Source organism: Festucalex cinctus, chromosome 21 (assembly GCF_051991245.1).
Source record: "Festucalex cinctus isolate MCC-2025b chromosome 21, RoL_Fcin_1.0, whole genome shotgun sequence".
NCBI lineage: Eukaryota > Metazoa > Chordata > Actinopteri > Syngnathiformes > Syngnathidae > Festucalex > Festucalex cinctus.
In genome coordinates, this window is record NC_135431.1 from 2,639,409 (window position 1) to 2,657,195 (window position 17,787).

At 33.3% G+C, this 17,787-nt stretch overlaps 1 protein-coding gene across 2 annotated transcripts in view; it reads right to left on the minus strand.

Annotated features, from left to right (window-relative positions):
- The window catches only part of LOC144010083 (coiled-coil domain-containing protein 85C-B-like), a 184,455-nt gene that overhangs the window by 140,235 nt on the left and 26,433 nt on the right, over positions 1–17,787 (minus strand). The window contains exons 3-4 of one of the 2 annotated variants that reach the window (XM_077510185.1): positions 15,647–15,726; positions 13,422–13,463 (exon numbers count right to left, since the gene is read on the minus strand). In XM_077510185.1, coding sequence (XP_077366311.1) covers positions 13,422–13,463; positions 15,647–15,726 — 122 coding nt within the window. The remainder of the gene's footprint in view (positions 1–13,421; positions 13,464–15,646; positions 15,727–17,787) is intronic. The other variant, XM_077510186.1, reaches the window with a different exon arrangement.

A 17,787-nucleotide genomic window follows, 5' to 3' on the forward strand; every position in this document is an offset into this window, starting at 1 on the left:
AAAATAAAAAACGCCTTACTATACATTGTCGTTTTTTTGGGGAGAAAAAAAAAAGCCTTACTATACACGGTCATTTTTTTGGGTGGAAAAAAAATGCCTTCCTATACATGGTCGTTTTTTTTTTTTGGGTGGAAAAAAAATGCCTTACTAGACATGGTCGTTTTTTTAGTCAAATAAAAAACGCCTTACTATACATTGTCGTTTTTTTTGGTTGGAAAAAAAAAAGCCTTACTATACACGGTCGTTTTTTTGGGGTGTAAAAAAAATGCCTTACTATACATGATCGTTTTTTTGGGGTGGAAAAAAATGCCTTACTATACATGGTCGTTTTTTTTTGGTTGGAAAAAAAATGCCTTACTATACATGGTCGTTTTTTTGGAGAGAAAAAAAATGCCTTACTATCCATGGTCGTTTTTTTGGGAGAAAAAAAATGCCTTACTATACATGGTTGTTATTTTTTGGGTGGAAAAAAAATGCCTTACTATACATGGTCGTTTTTTTTGTCAAATAAAAAATGCCTTACTATACATGGTCGTTTTTTTAGGGGGAAAAAAAATGCCTTACTATACAAGGTCGGTTTTTTTTCGTTGGAAAAAAAAATGCCTTACTATACATGGCCGTTTTTCTGGGGGAAAAAAATACCTTACTATACACGGTCGGTTCTTTGGGGGAGAAAAAAAAATGCCTTACTATACATGGTCGTTTTTTTAGGGGGAAAAAAAACCGCCTTACTATACATGGTCGTTTTTTTGGGGGAGAAAAAAAATGCCTTACTATACATGGTCGTTTTTTTGGGGGGAGAAAAAATGCCTTACTATACATGGTCATTTTTTTGGGTGGAAAAAAAATGCCTTACTATACATGGTCGTTTTTTTTTTTGGGTGGAAAAAAAATGCCTTACTAGACATGGTCGTTTTTTTAGTCAAATAAAAAACGCCTTACTATACATTGTCGTTTTTTTAGGGGGGGGGGGAAACGCCTTACTATACATGGTCGTTTTTTTGGGGTGTAAAAAAAATGCCTTACTATACATGATCGTTTTTTTGGGGAGAAAAAAAAAATGCCTTACTATCCATGGTCGTTTTTTGGGGAGAAAAAAAATGCCTTACTATACATGGTCGTTTTTTTTGAAGAAAAAAAAATGCCTTACTATACATGGCCGTTTTTCTGGGGGGGGGGAAAAAAGCCTTACTATACACGGTCGGTTTTTTTGGGGAGAAAAAAAAAAGCCTTACTATACATGGGCGTTTTTTTAGGGGGAAAAAAACGCCTTACTATACATGGTCGTTTTTTTGGGGTGGAAAAAAATGCCTTACTATACATGGTCGTTTTTTTTTGGTTGGAAAAAAAATGCCTTACTATCCATGGTCGTTTTTTTGGGGAGAAAAAAAATGCCTTACTATCCATGGTCGTTTTTTTGGGAGAAAAAAAATGCCTTACTATACATGGTCGTTTTTTTTTGGGTGGAAAAAAAATGCCTTACTATACATGGTCGTTTTTTTAGGGGGAAAAAAAATGCCTTACTATACATGGTCGTTTTTTTTGGTTGGAAAAAAAAATGCCTTACTATACATGGCCGTTTTTCTGGGGGGAAAAAAATGCCTTACTATACACGGTCGGTTTTTTTGGGGAGAAAAAAAAAAAGCCTTACTATACATGGTCGTTTTTTTTGGGGAGAAAAAAAAAATGCCTTACTATACATGGTCGTTTTTTTAGGGGGAAAAAAAAACGCCTTACTATACATGGTCGTTTTTTTGGGGAGAAAAAAAATGCCTTACTATCCATGGTCGTTTTTTTTGAAGAAAAAAAAAGCCTTACTATACACGGTCGGTTTTTTTGGGTGTAAAAAAAATGCCTTACTATACATGGTCGTTTTTTTGGGGAGAAAAAAAATGCCTTACTATCCATGGTCGTTTTTTTGGGAGAAAAAAAAATGCCTTACTATACATGGTCGTTTTTTTTTTTGGGTGGAAAAAAAATGCCTTACTAGACATGGTCGTTTTTTTAGTCAAATAAAAAACGCCTTACTATACATTGTCGTTTTTTTAGGGGGGGGGGGGGAAACGCCTTACTATACATGGTCGTTTTTTTGGGGTGTAAAAAAAATGCCTTACTATACATGATCGTTTTTTTGGGGAGAAAAAAAAAATGCCTTACTATCCATGGTCGTTTTTTGGGGAGAAAAAAAATGCCTTACTATACATGGTCGTTTTTTTTGAAGAAAAAAAAATGCCTTACTATACATGGCCGTTTTTCTGGGGGGGGGGGAAAAAGCCTTACTATACACGGTCGGTTTTTTTGGGGAGAAAAAAAAAAGCCTTACTATACATGGGCGTTTTTTTAGGGGGAAAAAAACGCCTTACTATACATGGTCGTTTTTTTGGGGTGGAAAAAAATGCCTTACTATACATGGTCGTTTTTTTTTGGTTGGAAAAAAAATGCCTTACTATCCATGGTCGTTTTTTTGGGGAGAAAAAAAATGCCTTACTATCCATGGTCGTTTTTTTGGGAGAAAAAAAATGCCTTACTATACATGGTCGTTTTTTTTTGGGTGGAAAAAAAATGCCTTACTATACATGGTCGTTTTTTTGTCGGAAAAAAAAGCCTTACTATACATGGTCGTTTTTTTGTCGGAAAAAAAGCCTTACTATACATGGTCGTTTTTTTGTCGGAAAAAAAAAGCCTTACTATACGTGGTCGTTTTTTTGTCGGAAAAACAAGCCTTACTATACATGGTCGTTTTTTTGTCAGAAAAAAAGCCTTACTATACATGGCCGTTTTTTTGTCAGAAAAAAAAAGCCTTACTATACATGGTCGTTTTTTTGTCGAAAAAAAAAAGCTTTACTATACATGGTCGTTTTTTTGTCGGAAAAAAAGCCTTCGTATACATGGTCGTTTTTTTGTCGGAAAAAAAAGCCTTACTATACATGGTCGTTTTTTTGTCGGAAAAAAAAGCCTTACTATACATGGTCGTTTTTTTGTCGGAAAAAAACCCTTACTATACATGGCCGTTTTTTTGTCAGAAAAAAAAAGCCTTACTATATATGGTCGTTTTTTTGTCGAAAAAAAAAAGCTTTACTATACATGGTCGTTTTTTTGTCGGAAAAAAAAGCCTTACTATACATGGTCGTTTTTTGTCGGAAAAAAAAGCCTTACTATACATGGTCGTTTTTTTTTGTTGGAAAAAAAAGCCTTACTATACATGGTCGTTTTTGTGTCGGAAAAAAAAAGCCTTACTATACATGGTCGTTTTTTTGTCGGAAAAAAAAAGCCTTACTATACATGGTCGTTTTTTTGGGAGAAAAAAAAAAAGCCTTACTATACATGGTCGTTTTTTTTTTGGAGGAAAAAAATGCCTTACTATACATGGTCGTTTTTTTGTCGGAAAAACAAGCCTTACTATACATGGTCGTTTTTTTGTCAGAAAAAAAAGCCTTACTATACATGGTCGTTTTTTTGTCAGAAAAAAAAGCCTTACTATACATGGCCGTTTTTTTGTCAGAAAAAAAAAGCCTTACTATACATGGTCGTTTTTTTGTCGGAAAAAAAAGCCTTAGTATACATGGTCGTTTTTTTGTCGGAAAAAAAAGCCTTACTATACATGGTCGTTTTTTTGTCGGAAAAAAAAGCCTTACTATACATGGTCGTTTTTTTGTCGGAAAAAAAAGCCTTACTATACATGGTCGTTTTTTTGTCGGAAAAAAAGCCTTACTATACATGGTCGTTTTTTTGTCGGAAAAAAAAAGCCTTACTATACGTGGTCGTTTTTTTGTCGGAAAAACAAGCCTTACTATACATGGTCGTTTTTTTGTCAGAAAAAAAAGCCTTACTATACATGGCCGTTTTTTTGTCAGAAAAAAAAAGCCTTACTATACATGGTCGTTTTTTTGTCGAAAAAAAAAAGCTTTACTATACATGGTCGTTTTTTTGTCGGAAAAAAAGCCTTAGTATACATGGTCGTTTTTTTGTCTGAAAAAAAAGCCTTACTATACATGGTCGTTTTTTTAACAGAATAAAAAACGCCTTACTATACATGGTCGTTTTTTTAACAAAATAAAAAACGCCTTACTATACATGGTCGTTTTTTTAGTCAAATAAAAAACGCCTTACTATACATGGTCGTTTTTTTAGTCAAATAAAAAACGCCTTACTATACATGGTCGTTTTTTTAACAAAATAAAAAACGCCTTACTATACATGGTCGTTTTTTTATTCAAATAAAAAACGCCTTACTATACATGGTCGTTTTTTTAACAGAATAAAAAACGCCTTACTATACATGGTCGTTTTTTTAACAAAATAAAAAACGGCTTACTATACATGGTCGTTTTTTTAGTCAAATAAAAAACGCCTTACTATACATGGTCGTTTTTTTAGCAAAATAAAAAACGCCTTACTATACATGGTCGTGTTTTTAGTCAAATAAAAAACGCCTTACTATACATGGTCGTTTTTTTAGTCAAATAAAAAACGCCTTACTATACATGGTCGTTTTTTTAACAAAATAAAAAACGCCTTACTATACATGGTCGTTTTTTTAGTCAAATAAAAAACGCCTTACTATACATGGTCGTTTTTTTAACAAAATAAAAAACGCCTTACTATACATGGTCGTTTTTTTAGTCAAATAAAAAACGCCTTACTATACATGGTCGTTTTTTTAACAAAATAAAAAACGCCTTACTATACATGGTCGTTTTTTTTAGTCAAATAAAAAACGCCTTACTAGACATGGTCGTTTTTTTAACAAAAAAAAAACGCCTTACTATACATGGTCGTTTTTTTAGGGGGAAAAAAACGCCTTACTATACATGGTCGTTTTTTTAGTCAAATAAAAAACGCCTTACTATACATGGTTGTTTTTTTAGTCAAATAAAAAACGCCTTACTATACATGGTCGTTTTTTTAACAAAATAAAAAAACCCTTACTATACATGGTCGTTTTTTTAACAAAATAAAAAACGCCTTACTATACATGGTCGTTTTTTTAGGGGAAAAAAATGCCTTACTGTACATGGTCGTTTTTTTAGGGGAAAAAAAACGCCTTACTATACATGGTCGTTTTTTTAACAAAATAAAAAACGCCTTACTATACATGGTCGTTTTTTTAGGGGGAAAAAAACGCCTTACTATACATGGTCGTTTTTTTAGGGGGAAAAAAAAACGCCTTACTATACATGGTCGTTTTTTTAACAAAATAAAAAACGCCTTACTATACATGGTCGTTTTTTTAGTCAAATAAAAAACGCCTTACTATACATGGTCGTTTTTTTAGTCAAATAAAAAACGCCTTACTATACATGGTCGTTTTTTTAGTCAAATAAAAAACGCCTTACTATACATGGTCGTTTTTTTAACAAAATAAAAAGCGCCTTACTATACATGGTCGTTTTTTTAGTCAAATAAAAAACGCCTTACTATACATGGTCGTTTTTTTAACAGAATAAAAAACGCCTTACTATACATGGTCGTTTTTTTAACAAAATAAAAAACGGCTTACTATACATGGTCGTTTTTTTAGTCAAATAAAAAACGCCTTACTATACATGGTCGTGTTTTTAGTCAAATAAAAAACGCCTTACTATACATGGTCGTTTTTTTAACAGAATAAAAAACGCCTTACTATACATGGTCGTTTTTTTAACAAAATAAAAAACGCCTTACTATACATGGTCGTTTTTTTAGTCAAATAAAAAACGCCTTACTATACATGGTCGTTTTTTTAGAAAAATAAAAAACGCCTTACTATACATGGTCGTTTTTTTAGCAAAATAAAAAACGCCTTACTATACATGGTCGTTTTTTTAGGGGGAAAAAAAATGCCTTACTATACATGGTCGTTTTTTTAACAGAATAAAAAACGCCTTACTATACATGGTCGTTTTTTTAGTCAAATAAAAAACACCTTACTATACATGGTCGTTTTTTTAGTCAAATAAAAAACGCCTTACTATACATGGTCGTTTTTTTAACAGAATAAAAAACGCCTTACTATACATGGTCGTTTTTTTAACAAAATAAAAAACGCCTTATTATACATGGTCGTTTTTTTAGTCAAATAAAAAACGCCTTACTATACATGGTCGTTTTTTTTAACAAAATAAAAAACGCCTTACTATACATGGTCGTTTTTTTAGTCAAATAAAAAACGCCTTACTATACATGGTCGTTTTTTTAACAAAATAAAAAACGCCTTACTATACATGGTCGTTTTTTTTAGTCAAATAAAAAACGCCTTACTATACATGGTCGTTTTTTTAACAAAATAAAAAACGCCTTACTATACATGGTCGTTTTTTTAGTCAAATAAAAAACGTTTTTTTTAGGGGGGAAAAAACGCCTTACTATACATGGTCGTTTTTTTAGTCAAATAAAAAACGCCTTACTATACATGGTCGTTTTTTTAGTCAAATAAAAAACGTTTTTTTAGGGGGGAAAAAACACCTTACTATACATGGTCGTTTTTTTAGTCAAATAAAAAACGCCTTACTATACATGGTCGTTTTTTTAACAAAATAAAAAACGGCTTACTATACATGGTCGTTTTTTTTAGTCAAATAAAAAACGCCTTACTATACATGGTCGTTTTTTTAACAAAATAAAAAGCGCCTTACTATACATGGTCGTTTTTTTAGGGGGAAAAAAAAACGCCTTACTATACATGGTCGTTTTTTTAGTCAAATAAAAAACGTTTTTTTAGGGGGGAAAAAACGCCTTACTATACATGGTCGTTTTTTTAGTCAAATAAAAAACGCCTTACTATACATGGTCGTTTTTTTAACAAAATAAAAAACGCCTTACTATACATGGTCGTTTTTTTAAGTCAAATAAAAAACGCCTTACTATACATGGTCGTTTTTTTAACAGAATAAAAAACGCCTTACTATACATGGTCGTTTTTTAGGGGGGAAAAAAAACGCCTTACTATACATGGTCGTTTTTTTAGTCAAATAAAAAACGTTTTTTTAGGGGGGAAAAAACGCCTTACTATACATGGTCGTTTTTTTAGTCAAATAAAAAACGCCTTACTATACATGGTCGTTTTTTTAGCAAAATAAAAAACGCCTTACTATACATGGTCGTTTTTTTAGCAAAATAAAAAACGCCTTACTATACATGGTCGTTTTTTTAGGGGGAAAAAAAATGCCTTACTATACATGGTCGTTTTTTTAACCAAATAAAAAACGCCTTACTATACATGGTCGTTTTTTTAACAGAATAAAAAACGCCTTACTATACATGGTTGTTTTTTTAACAGAATAAAAAACGCCTTACTATACATGGTCGTTTTTTTAGTCAAATAAAAAACGCCTTACTATACATGGTCGTTTTTTTAGTCAAATAAAAAACGCCTTACTATACATGGTCGTTTTTTTAACAGAATAAAAAACGCCTTACTATACATGGTCGTTTTTTTAACAAAATAAAAAACGCCTTACTATACATGGTCGTTTTTTTAGTCAAATAAAAAACGCCTTACTATACATGGTCGTTTTTTTTAACAAAATAAAAAACGCCTTACTATACATGGTCGTTTTTTTAGTCAAATAAAAAACGCCTTACTATATATGGTTGTTTTTTTAACAAAATAAAAAACGCCTTACTATACATTGTCGTTTTTTTGGGGAGAAAAAAAAAAGCCTTACTATACACGGTCATTTTTTTGGGTGGAAAAAAAATGCCTTCCTATACATGGTCGTTTTTTTTTTTTGGGTGGAAAAAAAATGCCTTACTAGACATGGTCGTTTTTTTAGTCAAATAAAAAACGCCTTACTATACATTGTCGTTTTTTTTGGTTGGAAAAAAAAAAGCCTTACTATACACGGTCGTTTTTTTGGGGTGTAAAAAAAATGCCTTACTATACATGATCGTTTTTTTGGGGTGGAAAAAAATGCCTTACTATACATGGTCGTTTTTTTTTGGTTGGAAAAAAAATGCCTTACTATACATGGTCGTTTTTTTGGAGAGAAAAAAAATGCCTTACTATCCATGGTCGTTTTTTTGGGAGAAAAAAAATGCCTTACTATACATGGTTGTTATTTTTTGGGTGGAAAAAAAATGCCTTACTATACATGGTCGTTTTTTTTGTCAAATAAAAAATGCCTTACTATACATGGTCGTTTTTTTAGGGGGAAAAAAAATGCCTTACTATACAAGGTCGGTTTTTTTTCGTTGGAAAAAAAAATGCCTTACTATACATGGCCGTTTTTCTGGGGGAAAAAAATGCCTTACTATACACGGTCGGTTCTTTGGGGGAGAAAAAAAAATGCCTTACTATACATGGTCGTTTTTTTAGGGGGAAAAAAAACCGCCTTACTATACATGGTCGTTTTTTTGGGGGAGAAAAAAAATGCCTTACTATACATGGTCGTTTTTTTGGGGGGGAGAAAAAATGCCTTACTATACATGGTCATTTTTTTGGGTGGAAAAAAAATGCCTTACTATACATGGTCGTTTTTTTTTTTGGGTGGAAAAAAAATGCCTTACTAGACATGGTCGTTTTTTTAGTCAAATAAAAAACGCCTTACTATACATTGTCGTTTTTTTAGGGGGGGGGGGGAAACGCCTTACTATACATGGTCGTTTTTTTGGGGTGTAAAAAAAATGCCTTACTATACATGATCGTTTTTTTGGGGAGAAAAAAAAAATGCCTTACTATCCATGGTCGTTTTTTGGGGAGAAAAAAAATGCCTTACTATACATGGTCGTTTTTTTTGAAGAAAAAAAAATGCCTTACTATACATGGCCGTTTTTCTGAGGGGGGGGAAAAAAGCCTTACTATACACGGTCGGTTTTTTTGGGGAGAAAAAAAAAAGCCTTACTATACATGGGCGTTTTTTTAGGGGGAAAAAAACGCCTTACTATACATGGTCGTTTTTTTGGGGTGGAAAAAAATGCCTTACTATACATGGTCGTTTTTTTTTGGTTGGAAAAAAAATGCCTTACTATCCATGGTCGTTTTTTTGGGGAGAAAAAAAATGCCTTACTATCCATGGTCGTTTTTTTGGGAGAAAAAAAATGCCTTACTATACATGGTCGTTTTTTTTTGGGTGGAAAAAAAATGCCTTACTATACATGGTCGTTTTTTTAGGGGGAAAAAAAATGCCTTACTATACATGGTCGTTTTTTTTGGTTGGAAAAAAAAATGCCTTACTATACATGGCCGTTTTTCTGGGGGGAAAAAAATGCCTTACTATACACGGTCGGTTTTTTTGGGGAGAAAAAAAAAAAGCCTTACTATACATGGTCGTTTTTTTTGGGGAGAAAAAAAAATGCCTTACTATACATGGTCGTTTTTTTAGGGGGAAAAAAAAACGCCTTACTATACATGGTCGTTTTTTTGGGGAGAAAAAAAATGCCTTACTATCCATGGTCGTTTTTTTTGAAGAAAAAAAAAGCCTTACTATACACGGTCGGTTTTTTTGGGTGTAAAAAAAATGCCTTACTATACATGGTCGTTTTTTTGGGGAGAAAAAAAATGCCTTACTATCCATGGTCGTTTTTTTGGGAGAAAAAAAAATGCCTTACTATACATGGTCGTTTTTTTTTTTGGGTGGAAAAAAAATGCCTTACTAGACATGGTCGTTTTTTTAGTCAAATAAAAAACGCCTTACTATACATTGTCGTTTTTTTAGGGGGGGGGGGGGGAAACGCCTTACTATACATGGTCGTTTTTTTGGGGTGTAAAAAAAATGCCTTACTATACATGATCGTTTTTTTGGGGAGAAAAAAAAAATGCCTTACTATCCATGGTCGTTTTTTGGGGAGAAAAAAAATGCCTTACTATACATGGTCGTTTTTTTTGAAGAAAAAAAAATGCCTTACTATACATGGCCGTTTTTCTGGGGGGGGGGGAAAAAAGCCTTACTATACACGGTCGGTTTTTTGGGGGAGAAAAAAAAAAGCCTTACTATACATGGGCGTTTTTTTAGGGGGAAAAAAACGCCTTACTATACATGGTCGTTTTTTTGGGGTGGAAAAAAATGCCTTACTATACATGGTCGTTTTTTTTTGGTTGGAAAAAAAATGCCTTACTATCCATGGTCGTTTTTTTGGGGAGAAAAAAAATGCCTTACTATCCATGGTCGTTTTTTTGGGAGAAAAAAAATGCCTTACTATACATGGTCGTTTTTTTTTGGGTGGAAAAAAAATGCCTTACTATACATGGTCGTTTTTTTGTCGGAAAAAAAAGCCTTACTATACATGGTCGTTTTTTTGTCGGAAAAAAAGCCTTACTATACATGGTCGTTTTTTTGTCGGAAAAAAAAAGCCTTACTATACGTGGTCGTTTTTTTGTCGGAAAAACAAGCCTTACTATACATGGTCGTTTTTTTGTCAGAAAAAAAGCCTTACTATACATGGCCGTTTTTTTGTCAGAAAAAAAAAGCCTTACTATACATGGTCGTTTTTTTGTCGAAAAAAAAAAGCTTTACTATACATGGTCGTTTTTTTGTCGGAAAAAAAGCCTTCGTATACATGGTCGTTTTTTTGTCGGAAAAAAAAGCCTTACTATACATGGTCGTTTTTTTGTCGGAAAAAAAAGCCTTACTATACATGGTCGTTTTTTTGTCGGAAAAAAACCCTTACTATACATGGCCGTTTTTTTGTCAGAAAAAAAAAGCCTTACTATATATGGGCGTTTTTTTAGGGGGAAAAAAACGCCTTACTATACATGGTCGTTTTTTTTGGTTGGAAAAAAAAATGCCTTACTATACATGGCCGTTTTTCTGGGGGGAAAAAAATGCCTTACTATACACGGTCGTTTTTTTTGGGGAGAAAAAAAAAAAGCCTTACTATACATGGTCGTTTTTTTTGGGGAGAAAAAAAAAATGCCTTACTATACATGGTCGTTTTTTTAGGGGGAAAAAAAAACGCCTTACTATACATGGTCGTTTTTTTGGGGAGAAAAAAAATGCCTTACTATCCATGGTCGTTTTTTTTGAAGAAAAAAAAAGCCTTACTATACATGGTCGTTTTTTTTTAAGAAAAAAAAAGCCTTACTATACACGGTCGGTTTTTTTGGGTGTAAAAAAAATGCCTTACTATACATGGTCGTTTTTTTGGGGAGAAAAAAAATGCCTTACTATCCATGGTCGTTTTTTTGGGAGAAAAAAAAATGCCTTACTATACATGGTCGTTTTTTTAGGGGGAAAAAAAATGCCTTACTATACATGGTCGTTTTTTTTTGGTTGGAAAAAAAAATGCCTTACTATACATGGCCGTTTTTCTGGGGGGAAAAAAATGCCTTACTATACACGGTCGGTTTTTTTGGGGAGAAAAAAAAATGCCTTACTATCCATGGTCGTTTTTTTGGGGAAAAAAAAATGCCTTACTATCCATGGTCGTTTTTTTGGGAGAAAAAAAATGCCTTACTATACATGGTCGTTTTTTTTTGGGTGGAAAAAAAATGCCTTACTATACATGGTCGTTTTTTTGTCGGAAAAAAAAGCCTTACTATACATGGTCGTTTTTTTGTCGGAAAAAAAGCCTTACTATACATGGTCGTTTTTTTGTCGGAAAAAAAAAGCCTTACTATACGTGGTCGTTTTTTTGTCGGAAAAACAAGCCTTACTATACATGGTCGTTTTTTTGTCAGAAAAAAAGCCTTACTATACATGGCCGTTTTTTTGTCAGAAAAAAAAAGCCTTACTATACATGGTCGTTTTTTTGTCGAAAAAAAAAAGCTTTACTATACATGGTCGTTTTTTTGTCGGAAAAAAAGCCTTCGTATACATGGTCGTTTTTTTGTCGGAAAAAAAAGCCTTACTATACATGGTCGTTTTTTTGTCGGAAAAAAAAGCCTTACTATACATGGTCGTTTTTTTGTCGGAAAAAAACCCTTACTATACATGGCCGTTTTTTTGTCAGAAAAAAAAAGCCTTACTATATATGGTCGTTTTTTTAGGGGGAAAAAAACGCCTTACTATACATGGTCGTTTTTTTTGGTTGGAAAAAAAAATGCCTTACTATACATGGCCGTTTTTCTGGGGGGAAAAAAATGCCTTACTATACACGGTCGTTTTTTTTGGGGAGAAAAAAAAAAGCCTTACTATACATGGTCGTTTTTTTTGGGGAGAAAAAAAAAATGCCTTACTATACATGGTCGTTTTTTTAGGGGGAAAAAAAAACGCCTTACTATACATGGTCGTTTTTTTGGGGAGAAAAAAAATGCCTTACTATCCATGGTCGTTTTTTTTGAAGAAAAAAAAAGCCTTACTATACATGGTCGTTTTTTTTTTAAGAAAAAAAAAGCCTTACTATACACGGTCGGTTTTTTTGGGTGTAAAAAAAATGCCTTACTATACATGGTCGTTTTTTTGGGGAGAAAAAAAATGCCTTACTATCCATGGTCGTTTTTTTGGGAGAAAAAAAAATGCCTTACTATACATGGTCGTTTTTTTAGGGGGAAAAAAAATGCCTTACTATACATGGTCGTTTTTTTTTGGTTGGAAAAAAAAATGCCTTACTATACATGGCCGTTTTTCTGGGGGGAAAAAAATGCCTTACTATACACGGTCGGTTTTTTTGGGGAGAAAAAAAAATGCCTTACTATCCATGGTCGTTTTTTTGGGGAAAAAAAAATGCCTTACTATACATGGTCGTTTTTTTTGAAGACAAAAAAAGCCTTACTATACACGGTCGGTTTTTTGGGGTGTAAAAAAAATGCCTTACTATACATGGTCGTTTTTTTGGGGAGAAAAAAAAATGCCTTACTATCCATGGTCGTTTTTTTAGTCAAATAAAAAACGCCTTACTATACATGGTCGTTTTTTTAGGGGGGAAAAAAAACGCCCTACTCTACATGGTCGTTTTTTTGGGGTGGAAAAAAATGCCTTACTATACATGGTCGTTTTTTTTTGGTTGGAAAAAAAATGCCTTACTATACATGGTCGTTTTTTTGGGGAGAAAAAAATGCCTTACTATCCATGGTCGTTTTTTGGGGAGAAAAAAAAACGCCTTACTATACATGGTCGTTTTTCTGGGGGGGGGGGGGAAAAGCCATACTATACATGGTAAATTTTTGGGGGGTAGAGAAAAAAAATGCCTTGCTATACATGGTGTTTTTTTTGTTTTTTTTTTTGTTTTTTGTTTTTTTAAAGAAAGCCTTACTATACATGAAATGACTAAAACATACGACTTTGGGATAGTACATTTAAAATGGAACATATTCATATGTTTTTGGGAACGAATGAGTTTAAAAAAAAATAAAAATCACAAGGCGAACGCTGTTAGCTTATTTTTAGCATCAAGACAACTACGAAAGGCTTTGGTTTGAGTCTTGACAGAACTAATGTGATTACGTTGTCGATTTTTGTGACCACCCTTTGTAGGAGAAAAGCCGAAAAGCTGTGCTGAAAGTTCCGCCACCAGAAAGACAAGCGAGTGGAAAACACGATAAACACGATAAGCTTACGAGTTACCTTCTTCATTTGTATCTGTGATAAACTATAACGGCTATGAGCCTGCAAAAAGGAAAAACAGGAAATGTTGTTGACCACAATTTGTGTACACTGAAATCATTTTTAGATAATAAGCAGGGACAGTGAAATACTTAAGTGTTTTGTTTTATGTGCAAAAATTGAAATAAAATCCAAAAACAAAGTGAAGTCAAATGAAATTTGAAAGAAAAAAAAATACAATAATTGATAGAGGATTTATAAAAAAATATATATATATTAAAAAAGTGACAGTAATTGAAAGTTTTTTTTTTGTTTGTTTGTTGTTGTTTTTTACAAATGCTTTTAGAAACGTGAGGAAATATTTTTTTTAAAGTATATTAACGTCATTTCAATGACGCACGCAGAATATTCATAAAAATTAGTGAAAAGTGACGATAATTTGGGGTGTTTTTTTCGGGGGAATCTAACAAAAAAATTTTTATAAATATGCACTAAAAATGTTATTGTTCAATTAATTATTTTTTTAATTATTGTTTTTTTTCCCTCTTTAAAAATTAATTTAAATTGAGATTAAATTACATTTTTATTAACTCATAGACAGCTAGTAAAATAGATTTGAGGGGGAGTAAAAAAAAAAATAGGTTAAAATTAAATTAAATTTATTTATTTATTTATTTTAAATAGTTAGGTACGACAATTAAATTAAATTAAGTACGACAATCCAGTAAGTTTAAAAAAAACAAAACAAAAAAAATGTAATGAGGAAAAAGAAATAAATCGGTGAAATATTACGTATGCCTTTCAAGTGCCGGCGCAAGTCATGGCGGCGGTGTATGATGATGGAAAGAGAACAAAAACGTATCGAGTTGGTTCGTCAGACACTTGCGAGAGCGCCGTCGTTGCATCTCATGAGCAATCCTTACGTCTCCCGCGCAGACTGATGTGACCTCGCCGTGAACCCCTTTCACCCCTCCCCACCCACCACCTCCACGCTGGCATCTTCCAAAACGTGGGCGAAGTCATCGAGAGGTTAGAGCACCGCTTTTGGATTCTGTCGTTTAGCGTCTCGCTCGCTCTTTTGCCACGGGGGCTAACCCCGACTCTCGCCATTGAAGCCGCAGTCATGAATTAAACATGCATCAACACCGAGACGCACGCACGCACGCACGCACGCACGCACGCAGACATCTGCCGATGACTCGCGTCATCTCGTGTTGTGGGCTCAAAAAAAAAAAAAAATTGAGCTTCTACTGGGAGAGTTCAAACGCCGGCCGCCGGCGGATCTTTTTGCTCGACCGCCGTTTGACCATCTCGACATCATCGCAGTCTGGATCAAAAAAAAAAAAAAAAAAAAAAAAAAAAACTCAAACCGGCAAGCGCCTTCCAGCGCTCTCGATAATTGATTTGAGCTCCCGGGAAACGGGTTGAAAGGCACTGACGTGGATTTCTTTTTGACTGATTCCGATATTTAGCGGAATATGAAATTCAGACGGCCGAATAATCAGCTAAATACTTTTAAAAAACATTTGCTGTGGAGGTGCAATGATTAATTGACAACTCCATTATCAAACTAATTGTGAACCATTTTTATTCTATTCCATTATTTTTAGCAATCGAGTCCATTATCAATTGATTGATTATGGATTGGTAATTGAGTGATCATTTAGAAAGCACTTTTAACCCATTTAAAGCAAAAACTGGATCTTTGACGTCTATAGCCGTCATTGGCAATGAACGGATGAATGTAAAATGGTGAAAATTAGTTCTATCACCATCGAATATTTTTAGAATCGATTAATCTATCAATCATTCAATGGATAAATCGACTAATCAGATTCATTCAACAATTACTCTTGTATGCAGAAGATTTGGACAATTTTTAATAAAAAAAAAAATGGCACCAAATGATTACTCGATTATTAAAATAGTTCATTAATTTGTCAATTAATCAATTAATTTTGACAGCTCTAGTCAAAATAATTGAAATTTCAGCTTCTCAACACTAAATCTCCGATTTCTTTTATACAGGTTTAATCGATAATATGTTAGAAAATCGGCAAAAAAAAACGTTTCTCACCGTTTTCCCCAAATAAAAGCAGATGTGTGTCTTATTTGATTCAACACAATCAGTCTGTTTTCAAAAACTTGAAAATGTAGATCTCTTAATGACGAAGTGATGATCAAAAACGATCAGTTGTCGATGTTTGGAATGGAATTTTGGTGGGGTCTCCCCGGCGCCGCCTCACCTGCGACAGCAGCTTGTTGTTGTCGTCCTCCAGGATCCGCACTTTGGTCTCCAGCTGCCGGATGTAGTTGGACGACGAATCTGCAGCACAACACCAAAAAAAAAAAAGAAGAAGAAGAAGAAGAAGAAGAAGAAGAAGAGGGGAGGAGACGTCGTTAGAATTTCAAAAGACGTCAAGACGGAAAAGAAGGAGGCGGCAGCCGCTACCAGCAACCCTCGCACGGGTTGACAAAAGGTTTCACGTCATGCGACCAAACTTACTTTGCTATACAACAGACATCTAATAAAGACGGAAATCTAATAAAATGTGTTTGTTTGGTTTGTTTTATAAATATGCACTAAAAATATTATTGTTCAATTTAATTTTTAAAGTGAGTAATTAAATTTGGAAAGGCAAATATATACGGGTTTTTTTTTCCAATGAAAAACCTTTAAAAAATTAATTTAAATGATTCACATTAAATGACTTTATTCAATTGTTTTGTTATATTAGTTAAATTTGATAGAGGATTTATAAAAATTATTAAAAAGTGACAGTAATTGAAAGTTGTTTTTTTTTATGTCTTAAGAAACTTGAGTAGAAATATTAAAAAAGCATATTAACTAATTAACTTTAAATGACGCACATAGAATTTATTATTTTTGTTTAATTTTGAAATCTGATCGGTTGAAATATTAATTAAAATTTGTGAAAAAGTGATGGTAATTTTGGGTGGGAAAATCTAATAAAATACGATGATGGTAATTTTGGTTGGGAAAATCTAATAAAATATGATTTTTTTTTAAATATGAACTAAAAATATTACTGTTCAATTGAATTTTTAAAGTGAGATATTAAATTTGTAAAGGCAAATATTCTTTAATTTTGAAAATGATTCACATTTTTATTAACTTGTCTTTTAGCTGAAAACTAAATTTGATAGAGCAAATGATTTCATAGAAAAAAAAAACATTTACAAAATGTTTTTATTTGAAATTTAAAAAATAAAAATTAAAAAGAGTAGTTTAAAAAAAAAATTAAAATAAAAAAGGAAATGTATGAATGTAATTTTGGTGCTTCGTATGTTGTTTGTATGTAGTTTTTAACTGTTATGTAATTTTATTTTATGAGGACTACAGATGGAAATTAGCATTTTGCTAAATCTGGTGCAGCCATCTTTTTAATGTTACTGCACACTGTCCTTTTAATAAACCAAACTCAAACTCAAACTGGTATTAGTACACATTGTCAATAAAAAAAAAATAATAATAAAAAAAAATAAAAAAAAATAAAATAAAAAAATCACACTTAGCAAATACCCCAATTTATTAATTAATTAATTTATTTTAATCTGTTAAAAAGGGTGTCAGCTTGAAAAGCATGAGCATCCCTTTGGTGATTGACGTATTCTTGCATTCTTTCCCGCCACACGTTTGCGGCAAAAGCGGCAAACGAGCATCACGCATCCGTCACGCATCTCATTCGCCCCCCCGCTTGCCGCTCGTTTTTTTTTTTGCGCGGAGGCGGGTTCAAACCGGGGACAGCAGCCGCGTGACGCTCGCCATCCCGGTCCCTGTAGGTGGCGCCGAGTTGTGTTCTCCCGAAAAAGGCGCGTTTAATTTACAGCGCCATCAAAGCTCGAGTCGGATGGCGGTGACGGACGGACGGACGGGAGGGATCCGCGTGGCTTTTGTCAGACAAAAAGACACCTGACAACGCTCTTCTTCTTCTTCTTCTCTTGGGCAAATTTCAACTTGATATATTTGGAGACAAGTTGGAAAAGTTTTCTTTGGCGGTTTTAAGACAGGTAAGTCCAAATTTAGATTCGCGTGTTAAAAGTTGTAGTCCTTTATTTTGAAAAAGTCTGTTTGACAGGAAACTGGGAGTGGCATTAAATAGCTTGAAGAAAATCTTAATTTTCTTTCATCTCTTTCTATATAAAAAACAAAACAAAAAAACAAAAAACAAAAAAACATTTCCAATTATCACCCCCAAAATGAACGTGGGTTTGTGTACGTAGAAAGACTCGGTAATCTCCCCATCGTGCCCTTTGACCCGCTAAATCTGGACTCACCTGATGCCTGATGACCTTTGACGGCCACGCAAGCCGATTAAGGTGAAGGTTCTTTAAACCTTCGTCGGGCAACAAGAACGGACCAATG